The sequence below is a fragment of the Chionomys nivalis genome, chromosome 9 (genome assembly GCF_950005125.1).
Source record: "Chionomys nivalis chromosome 9, mChiNiv1.1, whole genome shotgun sequence".
Lineage (NCBI taxonomy): Eukaryota > Metazoa > Chordata > Mammalia > Rodentia > Cricetidae > Chionomys > Chionomys nivalis.
In genome coordinates, this window is record NC_080094.1 from 47,165,068 (window position 1) to 47,180,923 (window position 15,856).

General features: G+C 46.4%; 1 protein-coding gene across 2 annotated transcripts in view; it reads left to right on the forward strand.

The window, feature by feature from the left end:
- Nphp1 (nephrocystin 1) overlaps nucleotides 1-15,563 on the forward strand; it is a 55,553-nt gene extending 39,990 nt beyond the window's left edge. Inside the window, exons 15-20 of one of the 2 annotated variants that reach the window (XM_057781669.1) lie at nucleotides 1,163-1,239; nucleotides 3,105-3,204; nucleotides 8,429-8,541; nucleotides 10,645-10,718; nucleotides 13,278-13,322; nucleotides 15,148-15,563. In XM_057781669.1, coding sequence (XP_057637652.1) covers nucleotides 1,163-1,239; nucleotides 3,105-3,204; nucleotides 8,429-8,541; nucleotides 10,645-10,718; nucleotides 13,278-13,322; nucleotides 15,148-15,420 — 682 coding nt within the window. In that variant the 3' untranslated portion in view covers nucleotides 15,421-15,563. The remainder of the gene's footprint in view (nucleotides 1-1,162; nucleotides 1,240-3,104; nucleotides 3,205-8,428; nucleotides 8,542-10,644; nucleotides 10,719-13,277; nucleotides 13,323-15,147) is intronic. The other variant, XM_057781668.1, reaches the window with a different exon arrangement.
- Nucleotides 15,564-15,856: the final 293 nt, after the last annotated feature.

Sequence of the window (15,856 nt, forward strand, 5' to 3'; positions counted from 1 at the left end):
GCGGCAACTGTAAACAAATTGGAGCTGTAAGAGCAACAGCAGAGGGACCAGTACCTATGTTCCACACACAAGGATGAGAGGATGGCCTCCCCATCTCAGAAACTAACAAGAAAATAAACAATCACAATTTTAATGACCTAAGTCAAGGATATAAACAGTTACCTCGCAGAAGGAATACAGAGGGACAGACCTAGACTAGGATTCTGGGTGGGAAGTTCTACGATCCAGAGCTTTGGACCCAGCTCTTCCTGGGTGATTGTTTAGGTTCCTTAACATCCTAGGTCTCAGTCTTCTCCATCTTTAACCTGGAGATTACTTCCTATCTCAAAGCCTCCTATGAGGATAACTATGTAACACTTCCCTCGCAGCCTTCTCAGCTCTGGCCACTGGTTATCTGATGTTACCCTTGCAGGAGGAGAGGGCATTTGTTACCAGTGGATCTTTATGGGAACCCTGATTTCTTACAATTTCTTTTTTAAAAAATGAGTTACACTTAGTATATATAAATTGTAATATATTACAATATAGCGTAGGGTTATATTGTGCTTAGTAGAGGAGATAAGGAGACACGTACATGTCTACCTGTCCGGAAATGGAGTCACAGCTATTTTTAATTCCCTCCCGTGTATGTTGTGTGGAGGAAATCGCAGACTGATATGAACACTGTGACTCTACTTAAACCCCTCCAGAGAGCAGAATGGCGAATAACTTTTAACTTCTCTGTGCACACATAAGTTATCCTCCCATAAAAGAGAAGCACATGGGAGCCAGAGGGCAGCAAGTCAGAGATACAGCACTTACCTAGCAGGAGAGAGGGAGGGAAGAGGAAGAGAATGCAGTAGAAGCTAATAATGACTTCACTACATATAATGACTTGATATATTTGAGAAATAAGAGTCATTACTTATCGACACAAATCATTTTAGTGACGTCAGGATCTAGCTCTTCATGTGGAAAATCACCCTTTCTGCATGCAGTTAGTACTAAGTGGGGGGCGTCTGTCTGTTGTGATGCTGCTCATGAGAGAATCAGCACCTTGATTCTCGCTTACCAGTGTTGGGTGAAGTGCCCGAGAATACCTTTGTCCTGAAGCATATGCCTGGCTGAGTCTGGTTCACAAATGCCTGCAACACGGACCTTCACGTATGCTGTTCTTTTATAGAACGTATGAACTCTTCTTGAATGGCGGCACTCCTTACGAAAAGGGCATTGAAGTGGACCCCTCGGTGTCCAGGAGAGGTACAGCCTGTTTGTAACCCTCTGCTGGGGGCTCCGGATCCTGCCACAAGCAAGTTAAAGGAGGGGGGTTTAGTCTGTGGTCACTGGCCCTGTTGCTCTGTGCCTGTTTTAGCAAAGAACAGCATGGTCAAGTATGTGGTGAAGAAGTCCCCAGGATGGCTGGGAACAGAGCAGGGGCAAGGGTCCCTCCATCTACTTCATAGCACAGCCCCAGGGGCCTAATGTGTCCCTGAGGACCCCACCCTCAAAAGGTCCCGCCACCTCTTCTTTACAGGTCTTTTTTTTTTTATTTTTTTAAAAAAAAGATGTAGAGTGTGTGTGTGTGTGTGTATTTGCATGTATGTCTCTGCACCACATACAGGTGTGACATCTAAACCCTAACTGCATTACCCTCCTTTCCTTCAAGATGAGGCAGGCAGGAGAGCTGCAAGAATGTCCCTGTGTCCTAACAAGACACACTTTCCGCTCTGAGTCACGGTCCTTAATGTGTCGTCAGTATGGAGATTGAGCCACTTTTATCTAAGTGTGTGTTTTTGTTAACACATCTGAGACTCTACGGTAGAAAATTGTGAATAATGGGGACCCTGTCTCAGCTCCTTTTTACTGGACCTGGATTGATACTTGGTGTTAGTTGGAATTTTTATTGCTGTGAAGAGACACCATGACCATGGCAACTCTTATAAAGGAAAGCATTTAACTGGGGCTGGTTTATAATTCAGAGGTTAGTCCTTTGTCATCATGGCGGGAAGCATGGTGGCATGCAGGCAGACATGGTGCTGGAGAAGGAGCTGAGAGTTCTACATCTTGATCCACACACAATAGGAAGTGAATTGTCACACTGGACATAAGCATAAGCTTAGGAGACCTCAAAGCCCACCCCCACAGTGGCACACTTCTTCCAGCAAGAGCACACTGTCTCCAGCAAGGCCTCACCTCCTAATAGTGCCACTCCGTTTGGGGGCCATTTTCTTTTAAACCACCGCTGTAGTTCATCTTGGAGGGAAGACAGGGCAGTACTCAACCAGGGCAGGAGCTATGGAGGGGTGCTGCTTACTGACTTACTCCTCATGGCTTGCACAGCCTGCCTTCTCATAGAACCCAGAACCACCAGTCCAGGGATAGCACCACCCACAATGGACTAGCCTCTCCCCCATCAATCACTAAATATGAAAATGCCACGTAGACTTGCCCGCAGCCTGATCTTACGGAGGCATTTTCTCAACCGAGGTCCCTTCTCTCAGATGACTCTAGCTTGTGTCAAGTTGACATGAAACTGCCAGCATAATACTTGTGACAAATACAGAATGAGTAGAAAAGGCCGATTCAAAGGCTATGTGAGTGCATGCCAAGTTGCCCTCCAAAAGAAACTGAGTGCCCTTAGTACCATCCACCCAGCAGTGTTAGTACCATGCACCCAACAGTGTGCTGGAGAAGCAGGAAAATAGACAGTAAGATAGATGTGGGCCTTCCTCGTAGAGTGCAGGTTCAACAGACCTGTAGTGCCTTGGCATGCCTCCACCATCTTGGTCTGGCTTGGTGCTGTAGACCCTCACCACTGCCCCATAGTGTGGGGTCCAACCTTTTAGAACAAGGGGGCCTTGGAGTCTGTGGGTCGGCTGGGAATACCTGGAGCCAGGCATGTTTTGTCAGCTCATGTCGCAGAGTACCTGTCACAGTGCCCTGTGAGGTGTCCTCTGCAGACACATAGGTGTTCATGTCTACACATGCTCCGGAAGCTGGGCGGGTGACCACTGCCTTTCATGCAATTCAGCATCACTGGCTATGGGTTCTCACTGAATATTTGTTTGAATGAACTCTGTCCCAAGCACTTAAACTCTGTCTCCATGTACCTGATGCCTTCGTAGCCCAGGGCAGTGTGTTCCGTCAGATGATAAGCATGCGGAGGCAGCCTCAGCTGCTGGTGAAACTGCGCTCTCTGAACCGGAGGTCAAGAGCCATGCTCAGGTGAGTGACTGACCTGCCTCCCTTGGGGGATAACTGGAGTGGGGGCTTCTCCTTGACTATTGATAGTTCCTCTTTGCCTCTTTGAGTACTCTGCCAAAATCCAACAGGCAACAGAACAGTAATAAAGCTTAGATTCACTTCCTCTTCAGGTAGATGTCAGGCCAGGAGAGATGGCCCATTGGTTAACGGCATTGACTGCTCTTCCAGAGGACCTGGGTTTGTTTCCCAACACCCATATCAGGCAGCTTACAACCGTCCATAACTCCACATCCAGGGAATCCAATGCCTTCTTCTGACCTCCGTGGGCACCTGCACACGTGATACATAGTTATATACACCTGGGTTTTTAAACGACAGATATCATGTTAGATAATTTAGACACTCTTGAATAGACAGGTCTTACCAGTGTAGTCCTGTCCTAAGAGGTCTTCTTTTCCATGTCAGGGTTAGGAAGACAATTCATGTGTAGTAAAATTACCTTTTTATCAAGCAGTTCTCAAGTCTTGACAGATGTACATGATGACGTAATAGTTCCTGCAGGCACGATGGAGAGCATCCCATTCTCTCTAAAACAAGAGTTCTCTCATGTCAGTGGGCTCCCAGCCCTAGCCTCAAGCAGCCACTCATATGTCTTCTTAGCACTTCTGTATTTTCCAAACCCTCGTGAATGGTACTGTATAGACTCGGAATCTGGTTTCTTTCACTCAGCAAAACGCACTGGAGGCTCAGCCATGCTGTGGGTGTCTTGGTAACTTGGTCCTTTTCATTCTAAATGGCGTTGCCCTTTATGGATAGGTTACTCTTGACTTATCCATGCATTAACTGATGTTTCTAGATCTGATCAGTTAGGAATAAAACTCCAAATATTGGCATATAATATTTGCATAAGTCTACATTTCTTATAGGTAAAAATACCTAGGTGTGTGTTAGTTAGCTCATAGGATCGGGGAATTTAAATAGACTTTGAAGGGTTGAAGGATAGGGACTGTGGGAAGGGAAGACTGCACAGAGGGTAGAGCCTACTGCAGAAGGCCACCCTGCCAGGACCTGCTTGCTGCTCCCCAGTCAACAGGAAGTAGGTGTCAGCAAGATAGTTTTACACATCAAAGTGCCTGCCACTAAGCCTGACCGGCTGGCTGAGTTTGATCCCCAGGGTCCACATGAGGAAGGAGAAAACCAACTCCTAAAGGTTGCCTTCCTTCCCCCTGCCTGTGTGCTGTGGCGGACATACCCACACACACAATAAGTGAATGCTAGAATTTAACATTCTTAGTGAAGTAGGGAAGTGGAAGACGGCTTGGCCTGCCCCTCGAACATGGTTGGTTCAGTCCAGGTTGTGCTGTCAGCCCAGACAGCCCTGGTTCTGGCCTCGTGCTGACGTACAGGGTATCCTTTACAGTTCAGTCTGTCAGCAACCATTAATAATGTGTTCATGGGGATATTTACTCTTGGATTTTTCTCCTTAGATACTCATAGAGCCTCTAATCCATCCTCCCCCCTTTGGCCAGTCTTATTTGAAAAATTGTTCCCTTTTCAAGGTGAGGAAGACAAACTCCTCACAGTAGCAGCCTTTGTGAGAGAAAAGCCAAATCCTGTCTGTCTTCACTCCCCTTCTCGCTGCTCCCATCACTCACCTGTGGCCAGACCCCAGGGCTCATCAGTGACCGCTCTTAACGCTGCTTTCTTGGCTCAAATTCTGCTTCTCAGATACTCTTTCCTGTCTCTGGATCAAGACCTCTGTGGGGCCGAGGTCAGGAAGGCAGTTCTCTGTGTGAAGCTCCAAGCACTACCTTTGGTTGTACAGTAATGGACAAAAATCTTTAGTCCCTGCCCCCCACACCCCAAACGTCGGAGACCAACTGAAGCATGTTAAATGCAGCTCACAGTAGGCACAGAAATGGATGTGTGACTCAGTTTTCAAGTGGAGATTTTCCTGCTCGTTTCCTCTTGAGCTTCTCAAGGTCTTCACTCTCCACTCCCGCTGTCCCCAGCCTCTCCTGCCTATCTACTGGGTGTACCTTTCTTTTAGGCCCACAGACTTGAGCTGGGTCTTGAAATTGCCGTTCTGCTGTGAGCACCTTGCTGGTGTGATCCAGTCACTGGCCGGCTCTCATGGAAACCAGGCCTTGGACTTTGTGGGGCCAGAGGATTGTGGGCTCTAAGACCTATGTGTGGGTTCAAGGCGAGAGGCTGGGCACCAGCAGTGAGCTTTGCATGGTTCTCTGCACTTCCACGCCAGGGAAGAGAAGATGGGCTGGGCTGTCCTGTTCAGAAGCCTCTCTTGCCTGACAAGCCACTCTCCATGCTTTCCAGAAGCAGGGTGATGACTCCACCCACATTATTCTTCTCTCTTTCAAAGCTGTTTTCCACTTCTAGCCCCTCCTTCCCCTGCTAACCAGCTTCACCTGTGGTTAAGCACAGTTCTCTTCTGCTCCATGCTGAGAGATGCTCAATGGAGCTCTTCCCATTATATAAGTCAAGAAGCATACAACTGTGCATGAACACTGACAAGAAGCCCAGTTTCAATTTTCACTGGTGCCTGTTTTCACCCAAGACCCAGCCGCAGCTTGCTTGTGGCCCTTCACCCATCCAGCGTTTTTGCGTATGCCCTCGGTATCATTTGCCTATCATAAGACATGAAAATAAAAAGTGCAGACCCACCTCTTTTGGGTTTTTGTTTTGTTTTTTTTTTTTTGAAACTGGGTTTCTTTGTGTAGCTCTGACTGTCCTGGAACTTACTCCCTCACTTCCTAGATCGCTGGCCTTGAAATTGGAGATTCTCCTACCTCTGCCTCCCAAATGTTGGGATTAAAGGTGTGGACCCCACTGGCAGACTAAGACCCACTTCTTGAACCAGTTTCTTTGAACAAGGAAGGGCCCATAGACTCAGTTGGTGGTGAGCCTATTACCTGACAGTAGCTCCGTTACTGTTTTCTTTCTCTTTCTTTCATTTTTTTTTCTTTCTTTCTTTCTTTCTTTCTTTCTTTCTTTCTTTCTTCCTTCCTTCCTTCCTTCCTTCCTTCCTTCCTTCCTTCCTTCCTTTCTTTTTTTTTTCTGAGATAGGGTCTGTCTACTATGTATCTGTGGTTGTCCCTGAACTAACTCTGTAGACCACACTGGCCTGAACTCACAAAGATCCACCTGTCTCTGCCTCGTGAATGCTGATATTAAAGACATAAACCATCCTTTTCCAAAGGGGCTTAACTTGATTCAGTTTGACCAAAGGCATACTTCTGAGGTCCTGAGGAGAGGGGGTTCTGAGTGTCAGGAAACATGGATCCAGAGCGGTGGTTCGTATCAATTCCCACAAAGATGTTGAAGATATTTTCTTTCGTCTGTTTGATGCATTCCCATCCTTTCTCTCTTTTACTTATAGTCTACTCTTGTTTAAAAATGCAGTAGGACTGCTGCTGCTGGACCCATTCGTCACATTTCCAGCCTCCGTTCCCGTGTGCTGGTCTCCAGGTGGAGGTCGAGTGAAGTGTGCTTTCACTTCTTCTGCTCGGCCTTCAGCTTAGCCTTTCTGATCATCTCAGGTCTGGAAAAAATGAGAAAATTTCTAAGAAAAAAATGAGACACCATTGCCTCATAGAGAAAGGAGGTGGAAGGAAAGGAGTGCCCATGCTGAGGGAGTACCCACGCCTTCCAGACAGATGGAAAAAGGGGTGCAATAGGAGGAAGGAACAGTCCACCCCTTCCCCTGGCAAAAATTAGTGGCAGGTCTTCAGCCTGAGCCCTGTACTTGGCATTCCATGGAGCACTGCCCAGAGAGGCCACAGCCAGATGGAGAATACCCTTAGGAGTCACAGCATGGACTTAGAGGGCATGGTGGCATTGGGGCACCATAAGTGGTTCTCAGCAGTCAATCCATGAAATCTAGCTTGAATTTATACCAAATCAGTATTTTTGCATGCCCAGTGAGCCAGATAGTGCATATGACTGGTCAGATGCCCTAGGAATGCAGGGGGAGGGAGTGGTTGGGGTGCTCATGTACATTCCTTGACTAGTTACCCGTGGACTCCTTTGCTCCCATACACCAGCCTAATGGCCACACTCACCTCCTCTTTCAACCAGCCAGAAGCCGGAGCATCACCTGTGTGATCACTGTCCCTTCTAAAATTCACTGGAAATTAAAATGAAGGATTAATTTTTAAAATTGAGGCTACCTTTGTAACCTTTGAATTATGTTTTTCTGAGTCTAAAGCAAGCTTCTTTTAGATAACATATAGTTGGACTTATCTTTTAAAATTCTTTCTTCCAATCTGTACATTTTGACTGGGGAGTTTTGATCCACTTACATTTAGTATAGTTGCCCATGCGGAGTGCCATCATTTTGGCATTTTTGTTGCTTATCTTCTGTGTCTTGTAGCTTTTTTCTTTCATATTGTTTTCTTTTTCTGTTTAATTGATTTTCTGGCACTGATACTTTCGCCTTTCTATTTCCATTTGTGTAATCTATAGATTGTGTATATTTGTTTGCACACGTACACGTGTGTGCGTGCGTTTACCATGGAGATTTTTTTTACATATTACCTCCAGGAGTTATAATAATCTATTTTAAACTGATACCATCTAAACTTCAATATTAAGTTGTTGTCTTTTATGTTTTTGAGCCCTTGCTGCATACTAGACACTATATTGAATGCTACACTTGCTTCATTTTAATCCTTTCAGTAACCTGAAATTCAAGTATTACTCTTGGCATTGTACAATAAAGAAACAAAAGCACACCAAGAGTGATTAATTAATCCCTCATCTGACCACTAGGAAATAGCAAAGTGAGGATTCAGTTCAGATCTGTCCTGCCTCCTTTGACCCACCCAGTCCGTGAACAGTCTGAACTGGCATTTCCCCTTCTTCCACCACATCAGACTTGGCAGCACCATGCTTTTGTTCAAGCCTGCAACTCTCTAGTCCCTTTCCAAACAACACTTTAATGACTTTCCTTTGTATTTGACATTTAACATGGGTGTGTATGCGAGCATGGAAGCACAAGCATACAGCACAGTGCTGAGACATAAAATGTCTATTTGAGGGGGCTGGTTATCTCTGGTTTAATGTGCCCAAGTGTGAGGTAAGTTTTCCTTTAAACTGTAAAATCTTTTTTTTTTTCCAATAATAAAGTAAAACTTGGAACTATTCGTTTTAGTAATACACAGAAGAAAAAGCCCAGGAGGCTGGGTTGAAAGGGTCTGTGTAATGGGTGCCTTTCTTCTCCTGTCAGCCTGCTGCCCGAAACCTTGGTGGGGAGCATGTGCTCTGCTCACTTACTGATATTTTACCGACAAATTCTTGGAGATGTGCTCCTGAGAGACAGGACGAACCTGCAGAGTGCTGGTAAGTTTGGGCTGTTTCCTGTGAGTTGGTGCTGCAACCCTTGAAGGTATGCATTCTGTGCCAGCCTGTGTCTCTGCCTACAGATGTGGCACATGGAATAAGACCTTAAATAGCACCGGGGCCAACACATCACTTAGAAGCGGCTTTGTGAGCTCACGTGTATTCAATTCTTTCCCACTTCTTTTCCATTCTGGGCCTTTAAAATCCTGAGCCTATGTAGAAACAGATTCCTTTTCAGTCTAGGAATCAGAATTTATTTTCACCTGTGACCTATGCATGTCATCTTACCAGGAAGAAACCAGAGTCATACCAAATAGCTGTTCTTTTTGTTTGTTTATTTGTTTGTTTTTCAAGACAGGGTTTCTCTGTAGCTATCAAGCCTGTCCCGGAACTAGCTCTTGTAGACTAGGCAGAATTCACAGAGATTTGCCTGCCTCTGCCTGCAGAGTGCTGGGATTAAAGGCATGCACCACCACCACCCGGCTCAAATAACTGTTCTTAAAATAGTGAAGTATATCCATGGATCAGTCATAAGTCAGTAAATCAAATAGTGTTGTAGTTTCTATGCCCTATTTTTATTCTTGGTACTTCTCTTTCATTGTTTGTGTAGTGTATGTGCAAGGATGCATGTACACACAAATGCACATGCATGTGGAAGTCTAAGCTTAGTGCTGGCTATCCCCATCCATCATTCTTTACCTTATTCACTAAGGGAGGGCCTTTCAGCTGAGCGCAGAGCTCTCCCACATGGCTTGACTGGCTAGTGGGTCCACTCTCTACTGGAATATGGGTAAACTGGATGCCCAACTGGCATTTGCATGGGTTCTGGAGAATACAAACTCTAGTCCTCATGTTCGTACAGCACGTGCTTTAGACTTCAGTCAGCTCCCCAATCTTTGTGAATTCAAAACTTTTTTCCGAGTAAAATATTAAAAATAATTTTAAAGATCAACAAACTGTCACACATGAATAAACTTTCCAAGAGGAGTGAACGTGCTATAAGAACTTATCCCTGAAGTAAAACATCTTAATCTTTTGTGTATCACCAAAACTCTAGAAATCAGTAAGTGCCCAGATACCTGTGGCCTTCTGGGTATATGATGTTGTACCGTTGCATGGTAAGTGAGAAAAGTATGGTTGTAGTCACCCTAATGGAGCAGCCAGGCTTCAAAATAAAATAGCACAATTACGCCCTTTAGCCTTTTAGACTAATTGGTCCTAAGAATCATTTCTGATTAGAGTAACTGATGTGCTTGGAGATCCGAGGCAAGAAAATGTGTCTGTGCTGGCAAGATTGAAGTTGAGGGCGGGCAGGCATAGATGCAGAGGCAGGAGCATGGCTGCCCTGTGCTGCCTCACTGTGGACAGTTACGTTCCCTGTTAGAAAGCAACCTACACCAGAGTCTTGCCCCAGTAATGTAGAACGGAGTCAAAAGCTGCACAGAAAGGTCTAAAGAAGAGAAACCCTGTCTCGAAAAACCAAAAAAAAAAAAAAAAAAGAAAGAAAGAAATACTTGTAACTCCAGGGAGTGCACTTGAGCTCTAAGCATTGCTTACCCTTGGATTTAACAACCGGGAGCCATCACCAGCGTCACTGCTCAAAGGCAGGCTTCCTGGCTGTTCCCAAAGGAGGAGGTCCTTCTGGCTGTGGTTCTCTACTAAGGCACAGGATGGCGGACTGTACTGCACTCCATATTTCAGAAACAAAAGCCGCTGTTTGAATCCGTGTGTTGCCTCTGTGATGGCCTCAAGAGGAAGGGCCTGTGGGAGGAGTCAGGGCAAGAGCACTGCCTATGGCCCTGCAAATGGATTCCAGTGTCTTTGTCCAGGGAATTGTAACTGCTCTTCCACCTCCCTCCATCCCCTTCTACAGAAGACACAGTGTGGCCACCCTCGTTGGACACCTCATTTCAAAACTCCCTAAGGTCAGATGTAGAGACACAGAGAGATTAAAGAGGAGGGCTCCGAGCCTCCAAATCCTCCTGGAGGTCAAAGTGTGTAAAAAGTGCTGTCAGCAAATAACTGGCATATAATTTTAATATACTGAAATCAAATACAGTCAAATCAGAATGAAGTTTGACTTCTTCCTGTTGTGTGTTTCAGATTTAATTAGTCATCCAGTGCTGGCTACCTTCCCTATGCTCCTGGAGCAGCCCGACGTGATGGATGCTCTCAGGGTGGGTACCATGTACCATGATGAAACCTGCTGTATCCTAGTAATTCCCAGTCCCCATTCATTGTCTAGCGAACTCAGCCTCGTCTTCCTAAGCATGGTGACTATTACTTCCAGGTACCACCTTCCCTGGTGCAGTGGCATGTAAGATGCCCTAGAGGATGCTGGGAGAGCGAAACTCCAGAGCAGTCGGTGTTCAGTCAGCTGAGCTTCAGGAGAGTCAGGGTGTGCATAACATTCTTTAATTGAACTCAGCACACTGTGCTGTCTGAAATGGCACCTGAATAATAAAGTGGAGAGGTTGAAAAATCTCTGATTTTCTGTTGAATTTGAATCCCCAAAGCTGCTGTTTTATGTCTCAACCTGAAGCATTAGGGCCAGCCTTGTGACCATGCAAGGCTCATACACAGACAATACGGTAGGTGCCAAGGCCGAGTTTGTTTTGGAAGCCTCAAAGATTTAACAAAAGCAGCAAATGACGTCCAGAACTCTCCCTCATTAAAGATCCTTAGGTGAGAAGGACCTAACGAAAGGCTGGGGCCTCAGTTTGACCTGGTGACAGGAATGGTGTCACAGGTATGGAAGGATCAGCAGAAACTTTGAGGCAGATTGAATCCAATTTGGTGTGATATATGTGGAGGGGCCATGGGTGGCCAAGGTCAGAGTCTGCATGTGGAGAGTGAGGAAGGCGGGGTGATGGGCGACCAGGACAGTCCACTGAAGGATGCTTCCTCATGTCCAGGAGGATTGTGGCCATGTCAGCTGAGAGTCTTGCTGAGAGTGATGTTACGAGACTCGGAGGCGATCTTATAGAACAGACCCAGAAAGCACGAGGACAATTTTAATGGGTTTTATTCATGAGGTAAGCTGTGCCCAGTGTTCTTGGACACAGCTTTCTTGAAGAGCATGGGAGAACTTCCAAAGGGAAGCCATGGTTCAGTTATAATCCCATCTCATGGCACAGCAGTGGGCTTTTCTGGTTAAAGACGTATTTTCTGGATTTAATATCAGAGGAGCCTGCACAGCAGAGCAAGGCTATTTTCATATTGGAGTCTAGAGACAAAACAACAGGCCCGTAGCAAGCTGAGGATCTTAACCGATACAGGACGGACTTGGGAGAGGGAGAGGGCCAGGTGTACTTTGCAAGTAGAGGTCAAGAAAGCAGGCAGGCTTCCCAGTGGAGCGCTGAGAAGCAGCCTGGGGTAGGGTATCTTTAGTTGTTTCTCACTAATGGTAGCCGTCCAGCATGCCTCCATCCCATAGTTACCTAGGGGTAAAGGCTGGTAAAAGGCTACTTCTCTTCTAGAACCATCTGGAATGAGAGGCTTTCTCTTTTGCTATCTGCCCCTGTAGGAAAGGGCAAAGATTGACCTTGGGATTTACACACCTTTGCCTCAAGTGCCTGATCACTTCTGCTAACATTTCATTGGTCAAAACCAGTCATGTGATCCTCTTAACTGGAAGGGAACTGGGAAAGATAGGCTTCTGTTTGATTCCGAAGAAAAGGATTGGGTCTTGGCGAGGTGGTAGTGACCCCCACGCATGCTTTCTATGCCCACCGAGTCCCTCTGTGTGAAATCCTGCACTGCTTTCTGTGAACTAAAAGCTAACCAAGTCTTTGCACCTGACTGACAAACAGTTGGCGGGTTTCCAGACAGTGAGTCTATGTTACTAAGTGGTTTTCACTTTAAGTCATAGTGTCTTTTAAGATTTACATTTGAGGTATGTGAGTCTCTTGGCTTTACTTAGCTGAGTTTAGTTTGTGATTCGTGTCCTAATAACAATGACACCTGGTCTGTCACAGTCCCAGGAGGCAGAAATAGCCCTGCCCATACCCAAACTTCATGGTCATCTCATCAGCACACCCTTTCTCTTTCTCAGCACCATGTGACCATAGGCACCTGTCCTACCCAGGAGGGGCTGATGCTTTCAGGTTCCCTGTAGAGTTCAGTACTGATAGGTAATTACCTATAAATATACACAAATCAGCCCTGGACAGTCAGCCTGGAGGCTGGGCACATTTTGTCAGCCTTCCAGACTGCCAGGGACTTGCTTTGCCAAGGTCTTTAGTTCATCCCTATGTGGGTTCCGTTGATGTCTGGGTTCTCTGTTTAAAGAAGCTCTGTGAAGCCTGTGGACAGGCTGGAGATGTTTACTTGCAAATCGACCTCCTCTCACCTCCCACCCCATCACCAGTGTGTCAGGCAGAGTCCCTGGCATGGGGTACTTGGCAGGGCTTCCTATTTTTGTTGCTGTTTCACCTTGGAAGCTCATGACTTCTAGGCCTTGTGTGTGGTTGGCAGGCATTTGCTTTACCCATTCTTTTGGTAAGTTTGTTTTGCCTTATAGTAACCACAGGCTTCTGAAGTGTCCTTTGCTGATGCCTGCCTCCCCTGTCAGGCTGGTTCTGAGTTGCTGGCAATAGTGTTGCCTCTTGTGTATTAGATTCTGTGCAGCAATTCTGACCCTGCCCATGACCTTAACTACAGGGTGAAGTTGCAGAAGGTGCTGCCAGGACTTGTGAGTGGTCTGACTAATACGGCGTTTCTGTTTCCTTCTCTAGAGTTCATGGGCCGAGAAAGAAAGCACACTAAAACGATCAGAAAAGGTAACAATTTTCCCACTGACCTCGAGACTGATTTTCCACGCATTGTAACAAGGCCTCTGCTTTAGGGAGGCAGCCCTGGGTGTAACCCTTACTCCGCTAGACCGTGCAGGCCATTGTGGCTGCACAGACATGGTCTAAGAAAGCAGCATGTTTGCCCTAAACAAGTCAGTCATTTCAGACCTGAGTTTTGCTTAATGAAGTAGCCTCTAAACCAGCCTTGCAGTTAGCTAGCAAATATCCTTATTTACACACCTGCAGAAACCTGGTCTAGCCAGGCAAGCCTGGCCTTGACCAGTGAGGCGGGATATCACTACCAGAATCCACTAAACAGAAAATTCCACAGGCGTTTTCTGTTTAAAACCAGGTAGTGACTTCAGACAGGCTTTGCAGGGTTTGGTGTCTCTCCCACAGCAAGGCTACTGTTGTCAGGGGAAAAGCAGCCATAGACAGCGCGTGAAAGCTCTGTGTTCCTACGAGCATGCATTTACAAAAGGAGGCAGTGGTTACATCCGACCCATGTGCCCCAGCCCATGTTCCACATGTGCCCTGAACAGCTATGGGTGTGGCCCCACACAAAACTGTAAACGCACTTAAAACACTGAGATTATTTTTAAATTTATTTATTATGTATATAGTGTTCTGGGCAACAGATCTCATTATAGATGGGTGTGTGTCACCATGTGGTTGCTGGGAATTGAACTCAGGACCTCCGGAACAGCAGTCAGTTCTTTTAACCTCTGAGCCATCTCTCCAGCCCAGAACACTGAGATTTTCTGTTGAATTTTTTTCATGGTTTTCAAGAGTTAACTTTGCAGACGATGCATTGTGTCCCAATGTCAGAAGGCTGGATACACCTGAAAGTGTTAATTGTTTATAAGAAATATAAGAGGAAAACAGAAGAACAGTAATAAAAAGCTACATCTTGGTCAGGAGTGGGAACTGCAGCCATTGTGTTGGTACCTGAGCCTCCACATGACAGGTAGCACTGCACTTACCCAGTCTGCAGTTCTGAACCTTTCTAGAACAGCAGTGGGTGAGTGCCGCCCCATGCACGGTGTGCCCGACCCTCCGTGTGAGCAGCGGCTGCATGTGCGGAGGGTGTGCGGAACTTCCTGCTCTCAGGCAGTGTGCTCTGAGACCCCCACCCCGCCTGTTGGCTCTGTCTGGGGAGGGTATGATGCCCTCGGGACTGAGGAGCCCTCATTCCTCCCCAGTAGTCTCCCCTGCTTGGGCCTCTTTTCTCCAGATCCCACAGAATGCTTGCCTCTTCTCTTTGTTTTGTTTTTTTGAGTTAAGGTCTTCTTATTCAGGCCCCTCGCTGGCCTGGATCTTGTTAAGTAGACCTGTTTGACCTAGAACTCAAGGAGATCCACCTGCCTCAGCCTCCCTAGTGTTGGGATTAAAGGAATGCACCACCGTGCTCAGCCCCACTTCTTTCTGATATTGAGATAGTTATTCCGGCAGACTATAATCCAGCTAAGTCTGTACATACAACTTGCATTTTGTGTGCATGTGTGTGTGTGCCTATGTGTCTATCAGACTAGAGTCGACTGCAACACTTTGTCTCCTTGATGGAACATGTGATGCCCTCAGTGGTGCATAGGAGACACACGCTGGTCTCACAGAGCCACTGCAGAGTTCTTAGGGAGATCCGCTAAGCTCTACTTCGCAGTCAGACTCTCGCTCCCACCGCTCAGAGCCCATTCCCTGCGAGGTCCTCTGTCCTACTTCTGGGTGACTTTTAGCCGACAGCTCACAGGGTTCTGTACTTTGAGAGCAATGACCCCAGTCTCCTCATAGCTCCTCTGTGGTGATGTTTTCCCAGAGAGACCAAGAGCTCCTGAAAGCCGAGTTCCTCCTGGTCTACCATGACTGCGTGCTCCCTCTTCTGCATTCGACACTGCTGCCCCCGTTCAAGTGGGCCGAAGAGGAGACGGAGGCTGCGCGATGGAAAGCCATCGCTGACTTCCTCAAGCAGAGCAGAGAGAACGAGGGCTCCCTGAAGGCTCTGCTGTCACCAGACGGGGTCCACAAACCATTTGACCTTTCAGAGCAGACCTATGACTTCCTGGGGGAAATGAGAAAGAACTCAGCCTGATGGCGGCCATGGCCCGGCTCCCCACTGGACCCTGGGAGCTCAAACAGCAGAACCAAAAGAAATGGACTGGTTAGAACTTAGATCATATTCTTTTGTGTACAAATTCTATTTTCAAAGAAATATCTAATAATTTTGTTGTATAAAACAATAAAATACATTTTATAAGGAATGTTGTTATATCTAAGTTTGAATTTTTTTCAAAACACCAACCAAAGTGTCAAACTGAAGGTACAGGTGTCTACAACAGCACAGCTTTTTAGCAAAGGCGAAATTTGTGATTATCCAAGAAAATGACAATATAATCCACCAACTGGAAGGAGATATTTCTAAGACATAAGACTGATACAAGCTTAGTATCCAAGGGCGGGGCTCGGCGGTAGAGTGCTTGTCTCGTACTTGTCAGGCCCTGGGCTCCAACCCCAGCATTGCAAAGACA